Source organism: Neodiprion lecontei, chromosome 4 (genome assembly GCF_021901455.1).
Source record: "Neodiprion lecontei isolate iyNeoLeco1 chromosome 4, iyNeoLeco1.1, whole genome shotgun sequence".
Classification (NCBI taxonomy): Eukaryota; Metazoa; Arthropoda; class Insecta; order Hymenoptera; family Diprionidae; genus Neodiprion; species Neodiprion lecontei.
In genome coordinates, this window is record NC_060263.1 from 17,566,240 (window position 1) to 17,590,986 (window position 24,747).

Here is a 24,747-nt window from a genome sequence, read left to right on the forward strand (position 1 = left end):
AACACTTTAAATTCGGAAACACAGATTGATGAACTTTTTTCTCTTCTTTAGAATACTGCATACAAAACCGTTATCTACTTTGCAATTGATACACTTATGCTTACAAATGAAAACCTTTGCGGTTATCGACAACTTATTTCAGATAATTTTAGGAAAATCCTTTCAGAAATTAAATGAGAGCTAAACACATTGAAAATTGGATCAGAAGTAGAATTTTGGCTGTATCGAAAAAAAAAGAAACAAAAATTTACTCTTTGTAAAATTGGGTGACGAACAACCGATTTTTTTTTATTTAGTGAACAATTTTCATTTTCGTTTTTCTTCTGTATGAAACTGAACTTAATTGACTTTGATTGCACTTTTTAAACTCAGATTTTCCATTTTTTCTTTTCTGTGATTCATCAATTTTTTTAACTTTACTGTACGCCAGATTTATCCCATTGGATGTGTTGAAAATTATTTGAAAAATTTTGAATCACGATGCTTATATACATTTCAACGGACGATTTATTTCAACGGATATGATCGAACTATCCAATTATGATTCCCACAAATCTGAAAAATCGACTAAGAAACAAAATTCATAATTTTACGTGCCGTTTGATAAGACATAAGTAAAAACTCAAATTAGAATCGATTTAGGTTGCTAAAAGAAACAGGGTAAAATATTATATCTTCTATTAGCCTTTCAATGCTCTGCAAACAAGTTTTATTGAAATATACCTATACTATAAACTGATTCTATACCTGCTATGCACAAGTTAACTCTCTAAGCTGCGTCTAATTTCAAAGAAAGGTGATGAAAGAAAGTGAAAAAATCACGAAAACAATACCAATTGTCTGCAACAAACTATTATAACGTCTAAAAGAACTGCAGCTCATCACTTTTGGAATGATTATTGACTATACGTATAAGTATAAAAAAGTTAGAGAATATTTATGAAATTTGCATGTCGAGTATTCCATGCCAAATCAACCATTGTCTCAACTTTGCCATTTTGAATTCAATTTTCGTTTCTTTTCACCCTTGTCTTAATTTAAAAAAAAGCAATCGTATTACCTCACATTTTCTCGTGAGTCGGAAATGATTTGTAATTTTTTTTAGGCTTTAAAGACCGTTACTTCGTTTTCTTATCGATTTTCACGAATTTTATGTAATAAACTTTTTCGTAATGGATCCCAAACGATTATTGATAAACAATGATCTTTTATAAAACTGGTGAAGATGACAAAATTATACCTTAATGCGAGAAAAATAGAGTAGATGGAATATTAATGAAAAAAACTAAAAAATTAAACCTCGCAGCAAGAGAAGGGAATTGTTAACCCGTTGCCTTCGAAAGTGGGATTCGTTAGCAACATTAATTTGAAACAAACTTATCAACAATTCTTTTCCTGCAGTATTGACATTTGGCGTCTGCTCTGAGTACAGAAAAATCGAAGATAAACACCGGTCAACAAATAATATCTGAAGAGAAACAAAATAAAATCGAAAGCGCGCTTCTGTATTAGGATGACGATGTAAAGAAATGGTGGACAAAATCCGAGATTATGAGAGTCGAACTTCTACAGTAAAGTTAGCAAGGAACGCCCGACATTTTGTATCGCGTACAACGAACCCAACCGATAATTTATCGATCACAAAGATGCTGCATTAGGAGAAATAAAAGAATAAAATCACAATTATTTACCATCGATTGTCATCGAAATGAAATTGCATTGAAAAAGAATATAAATGAATCCTAAATAATAATTCGATTCAAATAACTTATCCTCTCCCAATCATTCCAATTTTCGTTACATGTCACATTTCAATACACTGAAGTGAACGGAAAAACGTAGTATGAAAAAAGGTAAAAAATTTTCCGAACCGCTGCGAAATATAACGAAAACAATTTAAACGTATAATCTAATCACTGTGAACGAAATTTTTATAACACATGTTACATCGCGTTGCATTATAATATATGTACAAATAAATGTCTGTATTATATCTATTCGTATTAGGGGGGTGTTATTTATTTATTTATTTATTTTTCTTTTTCAACAGGGGTGTCAACGTCGCAACAAACTGTATGTATCGGCGTGGTTAATAACAATTGTATAAAATACGTACATGTCATCGGCGTGAGCCAGGGTCGCCAAGGTGAGGGTGAGGGTGAGGATGCAGATAATGGCTAGGGTGAAGGAGCCAACGAGGGAGGCGATAGACAGCGACAGGAGGGGGGAGACAGGGGGGCGGCTGCCACCACCTGCACGCCGCCCGAGCGCCGCCCAACCCATCCTATGTCATCTGCAATCCGACAAAAACAACAAGTACACCATGTATTATTTTTTCATTTTAGGTTTTTCACTGTAATTTGTTTGATTTTTTTTTTTTTTTTTTTTAGCATTTTCTTAAAAATCCTACTTCGTTCAACTCCTTCGAGAATCTTATCGACAATTACCAATCGTCACTTTTGAGATGAAGTCTTTGACGTCAAAATATTATACACACGAAATCATTGCTTTGCTTCAATAACAAGAGGATTATGGCGAATAACAAAATACAAATTAAAAAGTAATGATAATTTATACTCACAAAAATTTTGTGCTTAATTTTATTACATTCTGTTTCGATTTTTTTTTTTTTTATTTTGTTCTTTGCCAGCGACGAAAGATTTTGGACGTTATCATTTTAGCTCAAAAGGATGAACGAAATCATTCGACAACAATTTTTGAGTGGATATTTATGGGTAAGAAGACTGGCCTGAACCAAAAGTTGGAAAGATTGTATTTGGAAAATATTAATATCTAGCAATGTCATTTGCACCAATTGTGGCGAAAACGAATGAACTAATGTTTCTGTTATACCTATGTGATGGAAATTAGTTTGGGCAAATTCTAAAAACACTAGCTTGGATATCAATAAGTTAAGAAGATGTTTTATAATTAGAATGTTAAAAGTAATTAATTAATTTAGTTTTTTTGATGCTTGTTCTAATATCTTCAGGCTCGTTTTGCTTGATGACCAGATCCGCGCAAATTGTCGGAAAAACATTCAATAAAGTTTACGTTACAGTATAGCTATAACGCGCAAATGTTATGACTGACAATGAAATGTGTTGTCCGGTACTTACACGAGTCTATTTTTGATGAAGATCTAAATGATATTAAGGTAAACGGAATACGCCCAAAGAAATTAGAATCGAATGAAAAATAGGAAAAAAATACCAAACGAGACGCTTTGAATGTTCTGATTATAAAATCCTGCTTCAAACTGTTGATATCTTATCTTGCGTTGTGCAAATTTGTTGTAATTTATATCAATTCCGAAATACGTTAGGAATGTTGTTCCATTCGATGATCTTTGGCAGAGAAAAAAAAAAAAAAATTTGAAATAATTTCCTCGGAATACGGTATACTGGATATGGAATCGAGTATATAATATGATCGTTCGGAGTACGAATTGTCGATAGTACAAAACGCCACACTCAGGTCGCACAATTTCAAATTCGTAATCATTTCCTCACACTCCGCACCGCGTTATATTAAACCAGCAGCCAAGCCTGAACCAAGTTTGTATCAGTTTACTGAAAATTGGTTTGACACTTTGCCACCGTCGCCGGATTTCGTCCGTGGCCCATAAATACTCTCGACAGCGATAAGGCGCGTCGGCCTGCCGAGAGCTTCGCTGTAAGCTCAAAGCTGGGGGCTTGATGCGCCTCTTTTTTATCCATTCACAACTTTCGAACGAGCGGTTTAAACTCGGGACTAAATTCATGCGTCGCGCGTATTCGGTTCGCACTTTTCCAGTTATCGGGGCACGGGGTTGAAATTCCGAATTGAAAAAGTTCCGAAAACGTAAAATTCTCAATTATTTGGCGGCGAAACTTAAAGTGAAAAAATCAAACTTTGAGGAAATATCGATACTTCGAATGGTCCGAAACCCGACGCTCAAAGTTTCGGATGGGCACAATTCCGAAAAGGCGTAACTCCAACAAGTCAAGGTTTCGAAATTGCGAAAATAAGAAAAATTTAAAACCTGAAACATCGAAATTCCCGTTGATCAAAAATTTTTAGTTCTACGAATTTCTAACTTGGTGAAATTTCACCACTTTGAACATTCTTTGTTTTGAATTTTCGGTACTTTTTACGTTCAGACTCCTGGTAATTCTGATTTTCGGTTTTGCTGATTTTTTCAGTATATTTGAATTTTCCGAATTTCACACTATCGAAACTTTATTCTTCGGAACTTTGCTCTATCGTAACTTGAATTTTCGGAATCTTGCATTTCTTGGAACATTGAGCCGTCGGGTTTCCGACCATTCGAAACTTTGTTGTTTCGTCAAAGTTCGAATTCCTTACTTCAAGTTTCGCCACCAAATAATCCGGAATTAAACCCTTTCGCAACTTTTCAAATTCGGAACTTCAATCCCGCCCCGTTATAAAACATCGCGGCGAAGTAGTTCGACAGCACGCTGCGTCCGACCCTCCAGTAGTAATTCCAGCGTTGGTCAGACACGGTTTTATCAAACCTGTGGCGCCGAATCGTGACGGTTGTTTTACTGCCGACTCGCCGGACGCAGCGGACCGTTGGACGCACTACTGCGGACAGTTCTAGAGGAGAAGATGAGAAAAATCGAGGTGTTTCGGGCTCGCGGTAGATTTTAGGATGCGGTGAGTCGGGGATAAACATTTTACGTTGATTGTAAAGCGAGATTGTCGCAGATTGAATTATTATTATTACATTAAGATACGCATAAAATATACTTCAAATCGCAATAGAAAATTGTTAAAAATCTGATAGATTTGTTCGATTTCACTTTACCAATTTATCGAAGCAGTCTTCTTATAACAGTTGGAGATCCTACACTGCTATTCTTTGATTGGAATGAATAATTTCAGTGCAACATTGAAAAGTGAATATTCAAAGACACCAACTTGATGAAAGAAAAGTTTTTGAGTGAAATTCTAAAGAATAGTCTTTTGAACAATATCAATCATCACAGAGCGAAATTCAACGACTTTAATACATATTTTAAGAGGATTACGAAGCGAAAAAAGGCCGAAAATGAGATAAAATTCGAATAGCGTTTCTGAAAAACTGAAAACTTATTGCAGCGTTTTTATTGAAATTTGAGCTATAAAACTGAGTAGTTGATGTTTGAAAAATATAAATATTTACGGTAGATATTGGCTGATAAACAAGACCACGCGTCTCATGCGCCGTTCCCTTATTACCATAATTCCGAGTAACGGTTGGAGTTTTCGGTAATTTTGAGTGCCATTCTTTTGAAGAAATGTTTCTCTACAGACCGAACCTGAAGTTTTTGAAATAACATGTAAGTTAAAAAAAAAGTGACTGTTAAAATTTGAAAAAACCGAAAAATAAATGACATTTGTTGCGAAATACCAACAATAATTTTGAAAAAACTTTACGTATAAATAGATTCACTTTGTAGAGAAAATTGATATCTTCGTTGGAAAAAAAAAAAAAAAAATTAAGGCGATATGTCAAAGCGTTTTTGACTGTAATTAACTAACAAACTAATGACAAATGTTGTTTAGAGGAAAACGCGTGAAATATTTCCCACGCCCGATTTGTATCGACGAAAATGTGACAAACGACCTAGGAATAACACAAATTTCGTATGTTTTTTCAGTAGTTTATAAAGGCGAATTGAATTTTGAACACATTTTCAACCGTCGAAGCCTTCCTAGTTCATCCTGAGCTGAATTTTGAAGAATTTTCAGTTTTTTTTTTACGCCAAAATGTTTGGAAGAGATTGTACTCATAAGATAAAAATAAAAAAATAAATAAAAGTTCCGATATTTTTGCTTCCTAATCCCCTTAATATTAAAACGCGATTTAAAATTAAGAATCGGTATCCAAGCTCTTGGCTACGATTTAAGTGTTTTGTTTTTTGTTTCCTTGGAAAATCATCACACACACACACAAAATTTAACGAATGAAATTGAAAGTATTGATAAACAAGCCAATATCATCCATCAATTAATGAAACCAAACTAAAAATTGCAATTGAGATTCGAAATGTAAAACTGGACAGATAATGGATCGAGTTCTTTTGCACGGGTAATGAAATAAGAACCTATAAATTAAAGTAACATGCTGTTTACAAACTTTTAAAAATGGAAAACACATATATCTTTGAGCAATTTTTGTTTTTGAAGATAAAATTTGCTTCGAATTTTTAGTAAACTACTGGATTAATTTCTTCCTCTGTGATTAAGATATTTAATGTTTCTATTTCGACGGAGAATTGTTTTGGTACGTCAATTTCAATCAGATCAACTTCAGTTCCATTTTGAACATCTATTCTGCATAATTTTCTTGTTACGACAATTCTTAGGTCAATAATAATGAGGTTGAATGTTGTAACGTCAATCTAACGATGCATTTTTGAGAAAAATCAAAATTCTGCAGCTTCGGGAACCTTCGAAATTCAATAAACCATACTGACTGCAAACAGATTAATATTTTGCAAATTCAACCAGTTCAGAGTAATTCTAAATTTGTGAAATAATGATTTAGTGCCCACGTTTTGTTACGACGAAGTTATCTAGAAAAAAGAAATCCAATATTTTTACCTTCTCTTTAGTAGCTCTGACTCTTTATCCGGACAAATTTTTTTGCGATAACGTTACTGTCTTTTTCCGACGCTGATATATTATATTTTTATACGAAAAATACATTCCAGGGTTTTACATTAAAACTGTTGCTAAGTTTTTTCCGTGCGAGTCAGACAAGCTGAATACCTAATATAACAAATATAAGCAAAAAAAAAAGTGAATGCCGGAGACTGTCGCAACGACTCTCGTCATATTATTATGCTACTCGATGTTTCGCAAAGCAGAATCCAGAGACGCGGGCAAAACGTCGAGAGGAATTTATCCAAGGATCTTTTTCTTCACTGACATATGAGATGCGGAAAAGCCTCATATAGAAAAGAGCTTCTACTCTTAACCCGACGTATTTACCCAAAGCCTGTATATATAATAATTTCAGAGCATAAATCGATCTCAACATCTCGCAGATGAAATTTTACCTCGCGAGAAAAAATCTCCGTATAATTCCTGAAGACCTCAAATTGACGATTTTCCGAAAATGCTAAAAGGAAAAATCGAAGAATTACACTTTTAGCAAGGAACAAGAGAAAAAAAAAATACAGATCGTAGCGTGTGAATTTTAAAAATTGTGAAAATTTTTCTAACGTAGATTACAATAAACGTAATCTGAAGAATATTTGAAAAAATTCAATTGTGCGGAGTGATCCGATATAAAGCACGGATTGGTTGGACAATCCGGATCAAAAGTTTCGAAAAAAGTTGAAAATCATTTAAAAAATATCAAGCAATGTTTTCCGACTGTTTTTTCTCCTTTTCTTTGTTCGTTGTGAAAATATCTTTTTGCTAAATAAATTTTCCGTACCGATTCTCAGCATGCCGATTCAAGGCGTTAAAATTCCCGATGCTGAACAAGGCCGAGTCGGCGTGAAGCGTTGATTATAAAATTTCGCAGATACTCATCTAGAAATTCCTAGCCCCGTCGTTTCTCGCGTACCCGCCCGGAATCTTCGCCCTCCGTATGCCACCTCTCAACTTCTCTGCTGTAATCTATTGATCCCTCGGAATTCCCGTGTCGTCGACACAAAGGGCTCTGAGTATATAAGCTCGACGTAAATTTGTCGAATTTAACGGGTTCAACAGGATAGAGGAGCGAGCAAATAAAACGCTGGGAAATAACGACAAAACCCCTGAAAACAAGAGGTTAATTTCCAGAATTTCCCGCTGAAGTGAGCCCATGAAATATTAACGCGTAGAGTGGTTTTCTTTTCATTTTACTATTCAAATACCTGAAAAACTGAACGACCAATAAAAGCCAAAAACAAGGTGGTTGCTAAGCTGAGAAAAGCTGCGTTGATTCTGAACAGAATCGTGAAAATTCGTAAATACATCTCTGAAAATATTGCGGAGTGATTTTATAGACCTTAAAACGTCGAGATCTGGTGAGAACTTAACTTTCCATTCTCGGGGTGATTATAATAACTTCACCTTGGCTATTTTTTCTTCGATCGCAGAAAAGTGGTATGTTTAAAATCCTAAAACATAAATAATATTTGTGGTAATTGTACTCGATTTTCTTACACGAAATTCTGTGTTGGAACCAAGGTTCTTATTTTTTTTTTTTTAACTTTGGGCCAATCTGTAGTATAAAGTGAAAAAAACGATGGTTAAAAATATGTTTGTACAATGAATTATGCAAAACACGTACCATGGGGAGAAAATAAAACGAGATAGAAATAAATGTCTCTGTAAACTTGAAGGATGGTTTGCATAAATTAACCTTTTTAACTTTGTTCTTGAAAAAAAAGGTTGAACAAACTTTTTCGAAGCGTTGAACGTCGTTATTATAACGAAATTTAAGAAAATGTCTATCATTTCAATAAGGAGCTGAGTTAAAGAGTAATTTAAAACTTTAGAGATTATGTCAACTTTTACGACAATTATGGGATTTCGTCAGACGTAATGATAAAAATTTCAAGTTTCAACTAAAACAAAAATCATCCTGAATAATCAACTCGTCTAAATACAGAATAAATTTTGACAGCTACTGTTTCGGTCGCAGAAAGACAAACGTGGTCTCTAAAAATTATGTTTTTAATTGCTCTTGATTAAAAAACAATGCCACTTTAATTTTTTCTGGGAATCTGTAGATCTTAGATTAGAGCATGAAACAGTGAAGGATAAAATTATCGCAATAACATGACGATAAGCATTGTGTAAAACGAATTTATTTTAAAAGTTTAGCCAAGAAATAGTAACTTTAACTCCTATATTTGATATTTTCAATGCAATAGATCGTAATAAAGAAATACGACCAGCTTAATTTTTTTTTCTAATATGTAAATGCAAAACATTTTCTTCTAGATTTTTACTAATGAAAAATCGAAACCGTTCAGATTCAAATCGATGTTTAATTTTACATAGACAATGAGTGTAAAATTATTTCAGTAGAAAAATACATTTTGATGTGGCAATCCAATTAATCTCAGGGGTAATCAAAACGCGATCGATCCGCTTTACGCCAAGTATTCCGAACACAAAGAATTAATCTGAGTTAAAAAGTCCATTTGGCACATTTATTATTCTATTTCAAGCCTCGTCGGTCAAACCCCATTATGTAAATTCCCCGTCAGGCTTACCATCTATAATTTGATCTAACAGTTTGATTTGTCGAGAAAACCAATGTATAGTAAACATTCCATTGTAACAGGATGAAGACAATTGATTTTTAAAAGGAACAAATCATTTGATACAAAATCGATCTTGAAGGGGGAACAACTAACTGATTAAGTAGATTAATTTCGATGCGAAAAAAAATTATTTGACAAAACTGACACCTGATGTAAAAAAATATTATTTTTATGTGCAGTCGATCTTAATTTGCGAAGACTTTACTCATTTACCGTTTTTAATTACAACTTCAGTCGGAAAAAAAACTATTTTTTGTAAAAAAAATACACAAGTAACTAGAATTACGCAAAGAAAACTGTTTGATAGGTGGAATCGAATTGGGAAGTGACAAAATTGAATATTGAATTGAAAATAATATTCAATTTAAGACTTTAAATTTTTAATGAAAAAGAAATTTTTGTCCTAAACCGATTTAATAAAACAAAAATAACACTATTTATCAACAGTTCTTTAGTACAAAATATCGTTGTTGTTATACGTTTGCCGGAACTAAAGCTCAGAACTGCTTGAAAATTACTTATACTTTTGAAAATGGGTAAAAATAATCATTATCCAATAAGACCGCAAAATTTCTGGGATTACTTGTTCACTGATTTTTCTTTCAAATCAAATGAACGTATAAGCTGAAGACATTCATAAAAAATAACGGTTCCGGAAACAAATAAAATAGAAAAAAGAACAATCAAAGCTGATATTCGAATTGGAAAAGTAACATGAATAACACGGATAAAATTTATCATTGTTCACGGGCTTGAATTTGAATTTATCGAATTGGAGAGTAGAGTGCACCATAAAAAACCACACAACCAACTGAGCCGAATCGATCGTTGTCTACACCAGAAAAAAATTATTGTCATCCAAATGTAAGCTTGCGAATAAATTTCACTAGATTTGAAAACCAATGGAGCTCTTTCTCGCGAATAAAAAACAACCTCGCGACAATGAAGAAATTTTACTATATAAAGAGTGCAAAAAAAAACTGCACAAAAATTTGTTCCGTAAATGCTAAAACAAAAACATGATGCCTTTATTCTAAGCGGATTTCGGTGAGAGGCGTGAGCAGCTTAATACGTGACATGGGTGAATCCGAAGTAAGCAGACGCCGCAAGCTCTGCAACGGCTTGGAAATACGACACGAAGCAAGACTCGTGTCTCGTTACTCGTAAAATATCCCCAAGCGTTTTCCTTGAGCCGGCCGGGAAACCTTAAATGGCTCTAAATAGGCTCGAGTGCTTGCAAAGGTGCAGATGCACTTTTGCATAAGAGGATTGCGATACGCGAGATGCAGCAATAAGTGGCAGCGCGGCTTATCGTCTTAAATCGGTGCAGAGACTTAACCGGAATTCATCACGAAATCGAACGAAATAAAACAAATGATAACGGCAATAATCGTTATTAATGTTTCTCGGAAACTGAAAAAGATACAAACTTACCGGAAAAATTTGATGGCCTAATTTAACGATAAGTCATCGTAAATCACGGAAACTATTGAGCGATCATCCTAATGTAACGGGTCGAAATATAGCTGATTTTTGCTACTGTTTTTTTATTTATAGATTGTTAAAATACGCTGATCAGTGTGCGTGTGTGTTTTTTTTTTTTATGTTCTTCGTGAGTGCTTCGATCTGACATTAAAAAAATCAGACAGATTAGCGTATTTTAATTCGCAGAAAAAAATTTACCAAATTAACTATTTTTTTGTTCGTTACACTAGGATTATCCATTATTTATTTGAATGTTTGAAGCAGTTTTATAATTAGTTCAAATTTATTACGATCTGTGGTTTTTTATCTTCAATATTCGAGGTAGGTTCGATTGTTATCCCCAAACCGTTGATCTTTTTTGCAAACCTAACCTGAATTAAAAAATATTAAACTAAATGGAACAAACGTAAAATCACAATGATGTAAAAGAAAGAAACTGGTCAAGTCGAAACACGTTAATTTGGCGAACTCTTCTGTGTCAGTCCATTGAAATTTACAGTAATTCTAGATTTTACCTGTTACATTTCCACGACGAAGCAGCCAAATACAGTGGCTCTGTTACGTTCAGGAAGAACGCTGGTAAGTTTACAAGCCTTTACAGAAAAAAAAGTTGATAGAGAGAATATGAAAGAAAAAATCGTACCGCAAATATGGAAAAAAGAATAGTGCATAAAATTACGTTAGAAAAATCTCACAGAAATGTGAATTAGTTACCTATTGTATTCAAACTTGTTTTAGAAAACGGTTCGTAGAAAAAAACGCAAACCACAGAAACGTTTGAGCTTTAAAATCCGCGGTAAAAAACGCCGATTGTTATCTCGACTGTTGTTCAAGAGATGCAATCTGGGCAATTTAGTTCAAAAACATTAAAAGCTTCCAGGAAAGAAGTAACTTCGGTTAATAAGTGAAGCGTCATACCTGTGTGTGTGCAATAATAATGATAATAATCATAGATATACTGCGATTGCGCAAGAATTTCTGTATCTCCAGGCTCGCACGTTCTTGTATGATTTACACTTGTGTACATATAAACCGGGTCGTTTAAAGAAAATGCTTTCCACGGATAATTCTATCCAGGGTAAATCCACGTACATTTATGAAATACAACAGTACATTTGATCGAAATCCACCTGCATTTTGGTAACTGAGAGTAAATTTCACCGAACGGCTTTTGTCCGATTGCTTACGATCATCTGTCGACTCGTCACTCTCACCGATCGTCAACTTTCACGGACAAATGTCGATCGGTAATATGTACGCTGAATTGCATAAATGCAGGCGGAGTTGTAAATTTTACAGCGAATTGCATACATGCAGGCGGATTTTTGTAAGATGCACACTGAATTGCGTATTTGCAGGCGGGTTTCTGTAAAACGTGCACTGAATTGCATACATGCAGGCGTATTTTCTTCATGTTAAATTGTAGATAAGATATATCGACAAAATAGCCATGTAAGCATGTTATATACATGCAAAATAACGCACATATGTATGCAAATTCATATGAAGTACCAAACGAAGAGTCAGAGCGACGACTACAGCTGATGGTAGCTCGATCAATACAAGGCGTTGCGGCATGGAACGCTAATATCACGTGGCTGGCTGGCCCATTCTCACTTGCTCACTGCCTCATTACGGTAGATTCGTTAAGTCTACTCAATGCGTTGCCCATCATTATTTCGCCCTTGATTGATAATCAAGTACTAAATAATCGAAGAGGTTCAATGATACACCGAACTCTGAATTACTAATATTCAATGCTAAATTACCTCTCCACTACGACATCAAGTTTTTGGTCAGGAGTTTTCTTCAAGCTAATGTCAACACTTGCAACTTCAATATGGCGGCCATTGATCGCACGCTTGCGATTTTGCTCAGGCCGTAATATTGTTTCCAAGTGCTGTTGCTCACTGAGAGCCATTCTGCGCCATTTAAATTCATGGCGAAAAACCTTCAATTATGTTCTGAAATTTTTGAGTTCAGCAGCGTTAATTTGCTCATGATTAACTCTGGAAAGAAATAATCATCAAATGAATAAAAATAAACCCTGCACTTTGTACTCAATATAACGTCATTCAAGTATGTGGCTTTAGTATGATCTTGCCTAACAATTTATTTTTCTACTTCGTACACCAAAATGGTATCGATTGGCTTGATTTTTTTCTTTCTTTTATTGCATAAAAATCAGTCGCTACTAATAATGATAGGTTAAAATAAATATTCGCGTATCGAGATGAGTGTTAAAAATAATTAAGCCTCACATTTACTTACAGTACGATTAATTGATTACTGCAACGAAAGCCGGATGATAACAATTTTCACAGCAATCACGTCATCCTCGATTTTTTTTTCAACAAGAAAAGCTCAACATTTTCTTGTTTTCTTTGCTATCGCAGCAAAGTCATTCTCTACAAATTCCATGATATGATCTTTTTCGTTACTACTTCGGTTGCCATCAACAACGTTGCATATAATCACACATTACTAAAGAAATTTATTCATAACATCGAAAGTTAATTTTTAACGACTAGTATGAGGTCATTTCAGAAATGGATCGAGCCGCTCTAATTCATCAATACCGAACAAAAAACATGATTCTGACGTCAAACAAATTGTAGAGAAAAATGTTTGACAATTGGACCCTCCTGGATTCGAATTTACACAATGACTTTCATTTCTTTTCCTTTCAATGCGGTGTTGTTAGATTCAAGAAACTGACTCTCCGAAGTGAGGAAAAATGTGTATAAGGTATACAGTCTACGGTTAGGCAAAGTCCTAGTTCAGTCGGACATGTCTTACCACAAAGTTACTAAGGAAGCTCGCGTTTAAGCACACCAAGACAATAGAGCTTGGTCGCTAATCGAGTGGCTTACAGAGTAACGCGGTAAAATTTGGCTGGAATTAGTTACCTCAGCTTTCGCGTACATACAGTCGGAATAGAGGTAGGTAAATATTGCGCAAATCGCGTTGCAAGCTGGGTAAACAGTAGCGTACCAAATTGCGCCGTATTAGATTTCCAGGTTACGGCTACCTAATTTAATAATGCTTACAAAGTTATCGAAAATATACACCGTACATAATGAGCTTAAATATGTATACGTATATCGTCGAAAAAGTAGAAAACAGCTTGAAAGAAGGAAGAGGTTCGAAAGAGAAAAATTTCCGTACGAGTCAAACGGCGTTCCCATGCAAGCCTACAACGCCCAGCAGAGAGACACGTGAAGACCGGAATCAAGACGCCAGACGTCTCGACGCCACCTAACGCGGCAACTCTTCGATCCTTGTACATTTTGCTTCCCCTTTCATCCCCTTTCTAACCCATTCAATCATGAATAAAATTCAAGTGTCCAATTTCGATTGTTTACACTAAAGAGAAAAACTTATTCATGGAGACGTGATTTCATTAAGCAATATTTAATTATAACACCGTTCACCCTAGTCAGACCGATTTGTTGAAAGAAATGCATCTATGTAATTCCATTTGGTAAGATATTATTCTCGAGTTAAACTGAATGATTACGAACAAAAGACCTTTTTAATGATTCTTGTTTTTGTTTTGCTTTGTATTTTTTTTTTTTTTTTGGAATTTACTGAAATATTTAATCACACCGTAGTTGGTATTATGGACATAACAACTAATGAAAGTATTAGCGAGTAAAATTCCCAGACTGACACGTCAATAAACGGGGTAGACTGTGATGGAAAAGTCGAGAACCTTTTCTCGGTTTTCGTTACTATTCTATGTGATATTTTGGATATCATTTTTTTGTGGCTGTTACAAGAAGTAAACTGCTTATAAAATGTGAAACTGGACTGTTGAATTTTGAAAATAAATATGCTGTAGCCTACAATCAGTTCTGCGAATCGAATAAAATTCTTTTCAGGCATGGTTTTCTGTTTTTTTTTTTTTTTTTTCTTCTTTAATTTTATTGAATTTATACTCAACAACTACTATTGCTTTATGGATTGTAAAACGAATTTTATTACAGCACTACTGAATATTACCACAATTTGCAATGAATATTCATAAATGCACACGTTTTTCGTGATTTTATCTGAATTATAAACAGTTTGAACTTACTTTTGCACAATTACTGCTAATCAACTCCATGCTAAGGTTGCAACGGTGGTCAGAATTCTTTTATCCAAAAAATTTTTCCTCCTACCTTACGTCAAATTCAATTTCCATGTGGATTTATTTTTATTTATAAAAACGAAAAAAAATAAGGATCCGTTCCATGCAGAAGTAATTGGCGCGTTTTCACCATTCCCCGACTAAAACTCGTGCTGCTCGTATTTTCCCTTAAAATATCGATGTGGTGTACGAAACCCGTGACGAGGGTCAAAAGTTGTCACGTTGTGGCCTACTTTCTGTCCTCCTAACAAAGGGCCAGGTCGGTGCTTGGTAAATAAATCTATTTATACACGTACAGCTATATACAATATGTGATGTGAAGGTATAGACTGTTTTCTTCGTAACCCAATCTTAATACTATAAGGTGCTTCGATCGTTCCTTTTATTTACGTCACCGAATCACCAACGTCCTTTCAAGTCAATACACGTGTACAATACATGCATACATACGTTGCAGTATGTATATTATATGTATTTCGTTGTTTTTCCTTCTCCTCATTTTTTCCTCGTTAAACGCAGACAGGGGTAACAATAACACGTAACTTTATCCTTGAGGCAAAAATAAAAACGAGGACACTGTAATTGTGTGTGGGAAAAAGATTTTTACTACCGTCACCTTTTCAATCAATTGCACGTGTGTACATAGTTTTTTTTTTTTTAATATTTCCTAGTCATTTCTTTAACATATTTAGAGAAATTTTATACAATACCTAAACTAAACACTGAAACGTGGGTAGTTTTTTTTCTCATGCACACATAAATTTTGCTATTGTAAGGGATTGGTATTTCACTTCAACATTCAATTACTCTGAAGAGAATTTTTGTTAATTTCGAAAATTGTTTTTCCCTTTACTTCTATCAGCAACATATTTCCTTCTTAAATAATTCATTTTGATTTGCAAAAATCGTAAAAATCCATCGGTACAGCAAAAGATACATTGAATAAAATTTGTTGAAACCGGATAGTAAATTAAAAGACCTAGAATTAAAGTGCCGTTTAAGGATTATACGTACTCAAAAAAATTCACGTGTTATTTATCAAGTTTCAATAAACCATAGAATGATGACAGGTAAAGACAAAATCCTACGAATATCTCTTGAAGCTGGAATGAAATACCGTTACTGCAGAATCTTTCGCAATGCAGAATTTCTTGATTTCCTTTATTTTTTTTTTCTCTTTCTTGCAGAGTGGCAAGCAAAATTGATTTTATCTTGTTACAAACTTGTTACAGAGAGACTGAAAAGGTTTGTTCCATGTTGCCGCTTCATATCCCCAAATCCTCGGAATCGTTTTAGGGGGAAAGAATGGATAAGGGAAATTGTTTCTTCAAGAAGTTATTTCCTCATGTCAATACAAGACGTGTCCCCGTATAAATTGCGTTACGCAAATAGCTTATACACGAATTGTCAAAAGTATACTAGTCCTGAATCTTGATTTTTATGACCACGATGACTTTTTTGATGTCTTGACCTAAAAAATGCTTGTGACCCAGGATCAGCAGATCATGAAAAATTTTTGTAAACAAAAAACAAACTTCCGAGACAAAAAATTCGAAAACTTCAAGCGATGCTCATCAAATAAAATCGGTAATTAGAAAAATACTCGCAGTCCAGAGAAAAATGACAAAACTGTGAATTTTAACTGTAAAGTTGATGAAAGATATCCAATTTGTGCGATCGTTGTAATTTAAAGATTACAAGGTTCTGATGTAGATAAAAATAGATTATCGCTATCGAATATTATACTCAGACGATTTATAAAGAATTCATTCACTATTCTGGTCGATTAAGGTCACTCGTCCTGTATTGTCTTGTAACTGTGAAAATAATTTGATTCTACTGATCGATAAATTGATGACAAGACTTTATTTAACTGAGAAAAATGTATCAAACTAAAAACAAAAAAACAGATTCAATCTTGCTATAACCAAAAAACGCAGTATGTACAACCATAATCACACGAAACAGTTACCAGTGTCACATTTTATTGGAATTTCGAAAATACTTGAATCGTTGTAAATAAAATTTCTCTTAATGCAGGATTCATATAAAATTTATTCCTGTATCACCCAAGCTTTTTTACGGTCAGATGCACCTAGATTATTTCTATGACACTATTTGATCCTTTGTTTCAACAGTTTTTCGACCGAACGTCCCATACATCCTTAAACAAACACGGGAGAAAATATAGCTGAATTTCCTACTTTGGCGACTGGTGCACTTTTGTTGCTCACTTTACTATGATTTTTCTAACCATGCAGAATCTCGCCGAGATAAATTGAACCGTTGATCTGGTAACTCAGAGCACTTCGCCCGTAACTTCAATAAAAAACTACGCCAGTTCCTCATTTTGCCGGAGAAGTATCAAATCCAGCACAATTTATTTTCTTTTTTTCACAGCATATAATTGCAACAGGGAGTAATATTTGGGAGGAGACATATCTTCCCGATTACAAAAGTGGACCAGAATTCAGACAAAAGTTTTTAGTTCCAATGGTGCTGTTCGCAGCGCTGGTATCGTTTGTTTCACTGCGCCTGGTGGCTGGCAACACCGGCAACGCTAATAGAACGTCAAGCTTCTGCGCGCGCAGATGCGCACGCATATTTCCGATTCAACAAACGAAACCAGCGCTGCGAGTGGCGTTATCGGTACTACAAACTTTGTACGCAAATCTGTACCACTTTTGCCATCCGACATAGTAGGGAGATATATCTCCTCCTAATATTAATTCATGGATTACAATTACCCTCTAGTATGGGACTCGTTCTGTGAGCGCAAGAAAAAGAAGGTGGAGACCGCGTTTTTGATATGCGAGACGCCAAATAGAGGGGTATGTATGTCTAACCGACGACGAGCCACTGCCCTTTCAGCCTCTTCCTCTTACACCTATATTAGATTTTCAAGGCACGTCTCAGCCCTCTTCAGAGGGTATAGGAATCTTCGGTCGAGCCTCGCGAGCTTGAGTCCTAGAAACTAGGCCGAGGGTAAAGAGTAAAGCCAGATGAAGGGATGGGGAGAACGAAATGAGGAATAAAAAGAATCATTGGCATATAATATGAACCGAAAGATGAAATAAATGTCCTTCAAATGGAAGAAGAGGAAGTAAAAAGAATTCTTAATATTCACAGATATACGAACAATGCTCAACCCCCTAGTTGAAAAATATGTGTACCATATTTGTTCAATTTTAAAATGTTGCTTCAAAGTTCCCGAAGTAAAAAAATCACTTGTCAGTCTGCAGGTTTTTGTCCAACATAGACCACAAACAATGAGAAAGACTTCATTTATATTAGTAACTAGGAAATTGTATCCTACTTCAAATGAGTGTCGTTATACTCAAGGATTCAAATATGGTTTCATAATTACAGAAATGATGGGATTACAGTTATCAATAATACATTTCCTGGTTACCCCCAGAGAAACATGTACTGGACGTACATGTGGAAATTATAAGTCCCAATACTACTCATGACCAAGATTAAAATGGGTTTACATGAATCTAATAAATTTACGTTTCCCAGCACATGAATTATTCATGCAACATCGTATTATTCGTAACATAGAATTGAGTGTAAAATTTACGATTAGATACTACTGCACACTGCATAGTAAATATTGTGGCTGTACAGGTAGACTATTTATCCGTGAATCAAATGGTGCCGCAGAGTATGACAGCCTTGTATGCGCGCTAACAGACGACTTAAAGGAAGGTTGAGAACGTCAGAAGCTTGCAGCTTACACCCTCGCCAATCACGTTCCGAGTCCATCTATTATAAAAGCCCATGGTATGTTCGCAGAAGTATTAATATATTTCATGCAAGTAAAGTGTTACTTCATCAACTCAATACCACGAAAACATTCTTCAAATGAAATCGTTTATTCATTATAAGTAGGATGGAATATTTAGTTTTCTTTGTGGCAAAAAGAAAAAAATATTCACTCAATTTAACAGAACAAATTTCAACCGCATCAATTTTTTCTCAGAATAGTAGAGCATTTTTGATGGGTGTATTGCAATTTTAAATCAATTCGTTCAGTTCTGTACATATTCCAGTGAAATAAGACTTATGGATTAATTCATTGTCGCATCGACGACAAATTATCACAATCGTTGAAAAAAAATGTAGTACGAGTGTTCGTAATAAGAAAAAAAAAACACTGGATTTTCTGGCTCCAGTAATAAAACTTGACCGGAATTATTTTTTAACCAGAGCTATATTTTTTGGTTAATGTAAAAAATGGAAACAGTTGAAGACTGTACAACAATCGTGACTATAAACTTACTCCGAAGGTTAGAATAATCTCTGGCAATGGTTCGGAAGGCAGGCAAACACCATAGATATGTACGGGAAAAGCTCTTAAAACTTGAAAATCAACCGCGCATGCGCGTGTTTTTTCGGCTGTCCGTGCAGGCTGGCCATCCCGAGTTTTCAGCTGTCAAACTGTTTCTGGCGGCGATGTAGTTGATACGAATTTTCGAGGTTGGAATCTCAAATAATTGAGGTAGTGACTTGGAAAAGTTTGGGAAGCATTTGTCATTGGCTCGGAAAGTTGATTGTTCAAATAACGGTCTGAATTTAATGCTTATGCTCTTTGAAAATTCAAACGTACACATCTTGCGTACGTTGGCCGGCCTGCATCACGGACAAGAATAATATCGCTGCGAGAAGATTTCACCGACCAATGAGATTCAATTATTTGGCGCATGCGCAGTTAATTTTCCAGTTTCAAGAGATTGTTCGGGTATAATACAGAGTAAGCATTCCTGTATAAGCGTAATGATTCTCTCGTCAGCTCTGTCATTTTTCCCATGGAGCAAGGGCCACGATCCCTATGGTGTACACTTACGCAACGGCTGATATTCCAGGTTTACTACGGCCAACGTAGAAATACCGGGTTTAAAAATGCGTGTAAATCCGTTATATCCGGTGTAATGCGCCATTTACACGCATTTTTAAATCTGATATTACTACGTCGGCAATAATAAAACCGGAATAACAGCGCCGTGTAAACGTACTCTATGGAATAGGTTGGCAGGCGTGGCACCCACTTGATGGGAAGGGCGACAGAGATCACGGGAGAATTATTATTTTCTGTCCTTCAGAGAACTGCTTCAAAGCCGTTCGCGGGACGCTCACTCTATTTTGTATATCTCTACGGCAAACACTCGTATGAAACTCGGGGCTGACTCAAGATCGACCGACTTTTATGTGCCATCTAAACTCGAGCGCACACCACTCAATATCCAGCTGAGTGAAAGAGCGATCTATTCTTGTGCCTGTTATATATCCACCGAATAAATTATATTATACTCCGGGATGAGCTGACTAAAAATTGAAAGTTTTACTACCGCGACTTATGACGTTACGTTGATTCAGGAGAATGCAGAAATTCCGAATATTCCTGACTCGCAGTTTAAACAAAGGATTCTTCGATTTTACGATTCGAAGATTTCATATTATGATTTTGACACCTTTGACTGCTGGGTGAAAAAGTAATTGAACTTGGGTTTCTGAAGGTTTTCAAACTGGGTGAATCCGGTTTTGAAATTCATATTTTCAAAATGCAATGCATCGAATATAATAAAGCGAACCAAAATCCAAAATTTTTTAAACATGATTTCTGCTTTTGAATCAGTAACCTCGAAAACCACGAGATGTTAATTTTTATAGAAATCTTTCCATTTTTTGAATTTCGACCCGTCATATTAATTATATGATTTTAGATTTTGAATATCTGGTATCAAATTCAAATTCAGCGTCTTTCAAAATACGAAAATTCCAGACTAATATCTTTCAAACTCTTCTTCTGACGCAAGAGTGACGCGAAAATGTCATTATCACAAATCTAAGTCAATCACCATTTTTGTCACACATTCTTTCTTAATTTTCAATTCTTTCATTTTTTTCCCTCTTCAATATAAAGATACATTTATTCAGAAGCGATTTAACGATAGAAAAAGATGTTATACTATTTTGAAATTTATCAAAAATCCTAACAACGACTTGTTACAATTTTACTGAGCATTACGGGCTTTCGCAAGAGATTCAAACCATCATCCAAGTGACCGTAAAACGAACCGCACAAGTTATACATATATCTCATTACCTATATTTCATTTGTTTATTTTACTTCGTCAAAATGTGTGGGCAAAATTGCAATTCGAACAAAATGGAATGAAGAATGTGTTTTATAATCTATGCACACCGCACATGTGCAGAATGAAATGAAATTTCAGGAAAATTACGAGTCGACGGAGGCAGATTTCCACGGTGTGCGACATTTAACGTTCCACCATGTAATATACCTATATATATATATGTATACGAAGGCACAACTTTTAATACGACTGGTAAAATACAAATTTATGATTAAAGTTTCACGCGTTCATCCGCCCTGATTTAACTGTTAACTGACTCGCGCACCAGTATATTATGGTACATATGTACGCTGTGCTCATGTACTATATACCGTATGTAAAAGTATATCCAGCGGTAGCTCGAGGGGAGCGGTGAAGAGCGAAGAAGGGAGAGGGTCTTGTACATATTTGATAAACGCGAGCACAGAGTCTCAATTATAGGCCCGAATCCACTTTCGTCTAATATTTTCCAGTTAATTCTCCACAGCGGCGAAATGCGCACGCATGCGAGGAGAACGGGAGGAAATGGCAGGATATGACAGAAGAGAAAGGTGAAAGACAAAATCGCGGTTGCGAAAACTCCTTCGCTTAACGATCGACTCTGAAATGTGGGAAAAAGTGGGTGAAAATATCCCTTGGCTGTTTACTTGCTGTGTTAAGATATAAGTAGATGATGATATTATTAAATGAGCAATTTCATTCGAACAAAAATCACAAAATTATTCAACTCGTGAATTGAAATTTGATTTTGGATAATGCTAGGCCTCCGAATATAATTTTCCCGTATTTTTAACGAGATACTTTTAATATTGGAGTATTTCCTGGTCTTGTTATACAAAATTTTAAATTTCACTGAAATTTGAACAATCAAAGATGACTTTGTGTGTAGAGAACTTCAGAGTTTTTGAAACATTAGCCAACAAACTTTGAATACCGTAAATTTTGAATCTGTAGTCAAGTTTGAGATAAATTTTGGAAAGCAATCAGAACATTTGGAATTATTGGGTCAAGATCCGCAATATTTGATGAAAATTCATAACACATTACCTTGGCAATTTTCATGACTTGGAAAACTTTTGCAAATTTAAAAAGTAGTTGGAAAACTCTGAGAAGATTTCAGCTCGCAATCTGTTTGTTTCAGAAAATGTAGGAGGTTCAAGAAAACCTCATAATGGACAGAATTGAATATTATAAAGAATTAAGAAATTTGCAACGTAAAGGAACTCGCAGGAACCCTTATGGAAACTGGCTTTCAGTGAAACTCTTTGAAACCACCTGATTCTAGTAGCCTATTGCCAGTAGATCAAAGGTGCCTGAAGGCACTATGCCCCAAAAACTCAGGTTTTCAATGTATACATCAGTGTACTCTTTTTAGTGCGCGCTCGAATGTTAATATGTACAACAGAGCCACCATGTATGATACAATACGCCACTGTAGCCACCTATCGTCGACCGAAGGAGTCATGATCCCGCGGCACATTTAAAACTACCAGCAAGCTATGTACGATTTTTGGAAAACTTTTACTGGTAAAGGAACATGTGCTTGGATCAAGGGCCTTTCGGAGGACAATGGTGTGAATTGAAAATAGTTCCAGCTGGAAAAGATATGGGGCAGTCGTGGGCACGATTATGGGAACTGGTTTAGGGAATCTGTTGAATTGCTTCTTTGCTATTCACGATCTTTGTATGGGATAAAACATTCATTACTCTGCACACCAAGGACGTGATCCTAGAAAATGGTAGGAACCTGAGTTTTTGGGGCATAGTGCCTTCAGGCACTTTTGATCTACTGGCAATAGGCTACTAGAATCAGGTGGTTTCAAAGAGTTTCACTGAAAGCCAGTTTCCATAAGGGTTCCTGCGGGGTCCTTTAGTGACGTAACCTTTAGAAAATATACAAAATTTGGGATATATCTCCACATACAGCAAAATTTGCCTTTTTAAACATTTTGGGAACAGAATTCGCTACTTTTAAAAACTACCACGTTTGAGAACGACATTTAAAACTCATAAAAAAAAAAGTAGGAATCTCTTCGGATATTATTATTTCATTCAGCGACAATTAGATAACCAATTTGTTCAGGCTTAGCTGTGATAAAACTTCGAACCAGGATTAGACATGGTTGCTGCGTTTAAGTACACGATGACGATGATAATGATAATAATAAATGTAGTACATAGGGTGGATTACCTTAGCGTTAGGGGTGTGACTGGCTGCAGCGTAGGAGGCAGGATGCCGATAATAATATCTGTAAAATTCTCTAACTTCTGGAGCAGTAGTTTGACTGCATCATCACCTCTCGGACGTTTTGCAACAGCAGCTCTTCACTGTTGCTGATTACGCAACTTGGTTTATTGTTATTATTATTAGTGTTGTTGTTGTATTGTACTTAGTTTATTATGACACTGTTGCTGTGAAAACTCTATTAATAATTTATCCCCTTGTTATAATAATCACACTTCACGATTTCACCATTCACGATCTTCACTGCGGGGAAATGTATGCATCTTACTATTCTTTAACCTGAAACAGACAATATATAGAAAGATCGTTAGACAATTGAAGTACACTGATTAATTTATTGAAGAATTGACGCAGATTTGTAGCTACATTTCAATCTTTCGATATCAAACCGTCATTTATTCATGAAGCTATGCGTTTTTGACATTTGTCATTATTTTGCAACCTTCAATACGGAAGTGAGGAAAATAGAACTATAATAGTAACTATACATATATATATATGTATTCTGTAATACTTATTTTTATGTGAAATTATTAAACATCACTTAATTTAATAATAAGTAAAATTATCCAAAACCGAAGCAATTGATACGGAAAAAAATGTTGGATTGTTTTTTAAGCCTTGCACATACTTATCACGGCCCGTTGTATTAAGTTTCCGAAATGTGACGCATTTGCTCTTTTTATTTAAAAAGAAAAAAGGGAACGTGATAATATTCATGAAAAAACATAACAGAGCAGTACAAGGATATTTAAGCATCTCCTAATCGTGGTGAACACGGTTTTAAGCTGCAGTGAGTACTGAAAATATAATGTGCGATATATAGTCAGGTGAAAAAATTGTTGAAAAGAAAATGTAACAAGACGAATGCAATGGTTGAAAAGTTTTACTGAATCTAATCAGTTACCTTTGACTATAAAAACATCTTCGTGATACATGAAAATATCTAAAAAGAAAAAACGATTTTCAACTATTCAGGGGATCAGTACAGCGACTTGTTGTAGGTGAAAAACCGGTAAAATAATGTGACATTCCTTCGTTTCTTGGTAACAAGATATCAACAGTTAAGAATCAACGTTTCAAAATATTTCTCTAAATCACGGATACATATTTTTATTTCATTTCTGAATTAGATCCAACTCGAATGCCTTTGGTTACACTTGTTAAGACCGGCTGTTGTCCTACATTTATCTTGACAAGCATTCGGCCTTGACTGTATATCCTGTAAGTCCATTAGCCGCATCAACATGATGGCGGCGCGTTGATCGAAGAATAATTCCAGCGTCCCCGAAGCGATTCAAAGCGATTCCGACCGCAGGGCAATTTGTTTTCAGTACAGGGTGTGAGAAGGAGGGGGAAGGGCGGAAGGGTGAGTTGGGGCGGAATCTCCGGTCGCTATAATTTCTGTCCCGCTACAAGAGAGGGGGTGAGGGGTCGTAGCTACGTGTGTTCAAAGAACAACATTATGCCGCGCACATGGTGGGG

The 24,747-nt window shown here is 35.3% G+C and overlaps 1 protein-coding gene across 11 annotated transcripts in view; it reads right to left on the reverse strand.

Annotated features, from left to right (window-relative positions):
• LOC107224546 (glutamate-gated chloride channel) overlaps positions 1 to 24,747 on the reverse strand; it is a 106,054-nt gene that overhangs the window by 52,092 nt on the left and 29,215 nt on the right. For all 11 annotated transcript variants that reach the window (XM_046738376.1, XM_046738375.1, XM_046738374.1 and 8 more), the window contains 2 exons: positions 23,209 to 23,541; positions 2,117 to 2,293 (listed from right to left, as the gene is read on the reverse strand). In XM_046738376.1, the coding sequence (XP_046594332.1) occupies positions 2,117 to 2,283 (167 nt within the window). In that variant the 5' untranslated portion in view covers positions 2,284 to 2,293; positions 23,209 to 23,541. The remainder of the gene's footprint in view (positions 1 to 2,116; positions 2,294 to 23,208; positions 23,542 to 24,747) is intronic.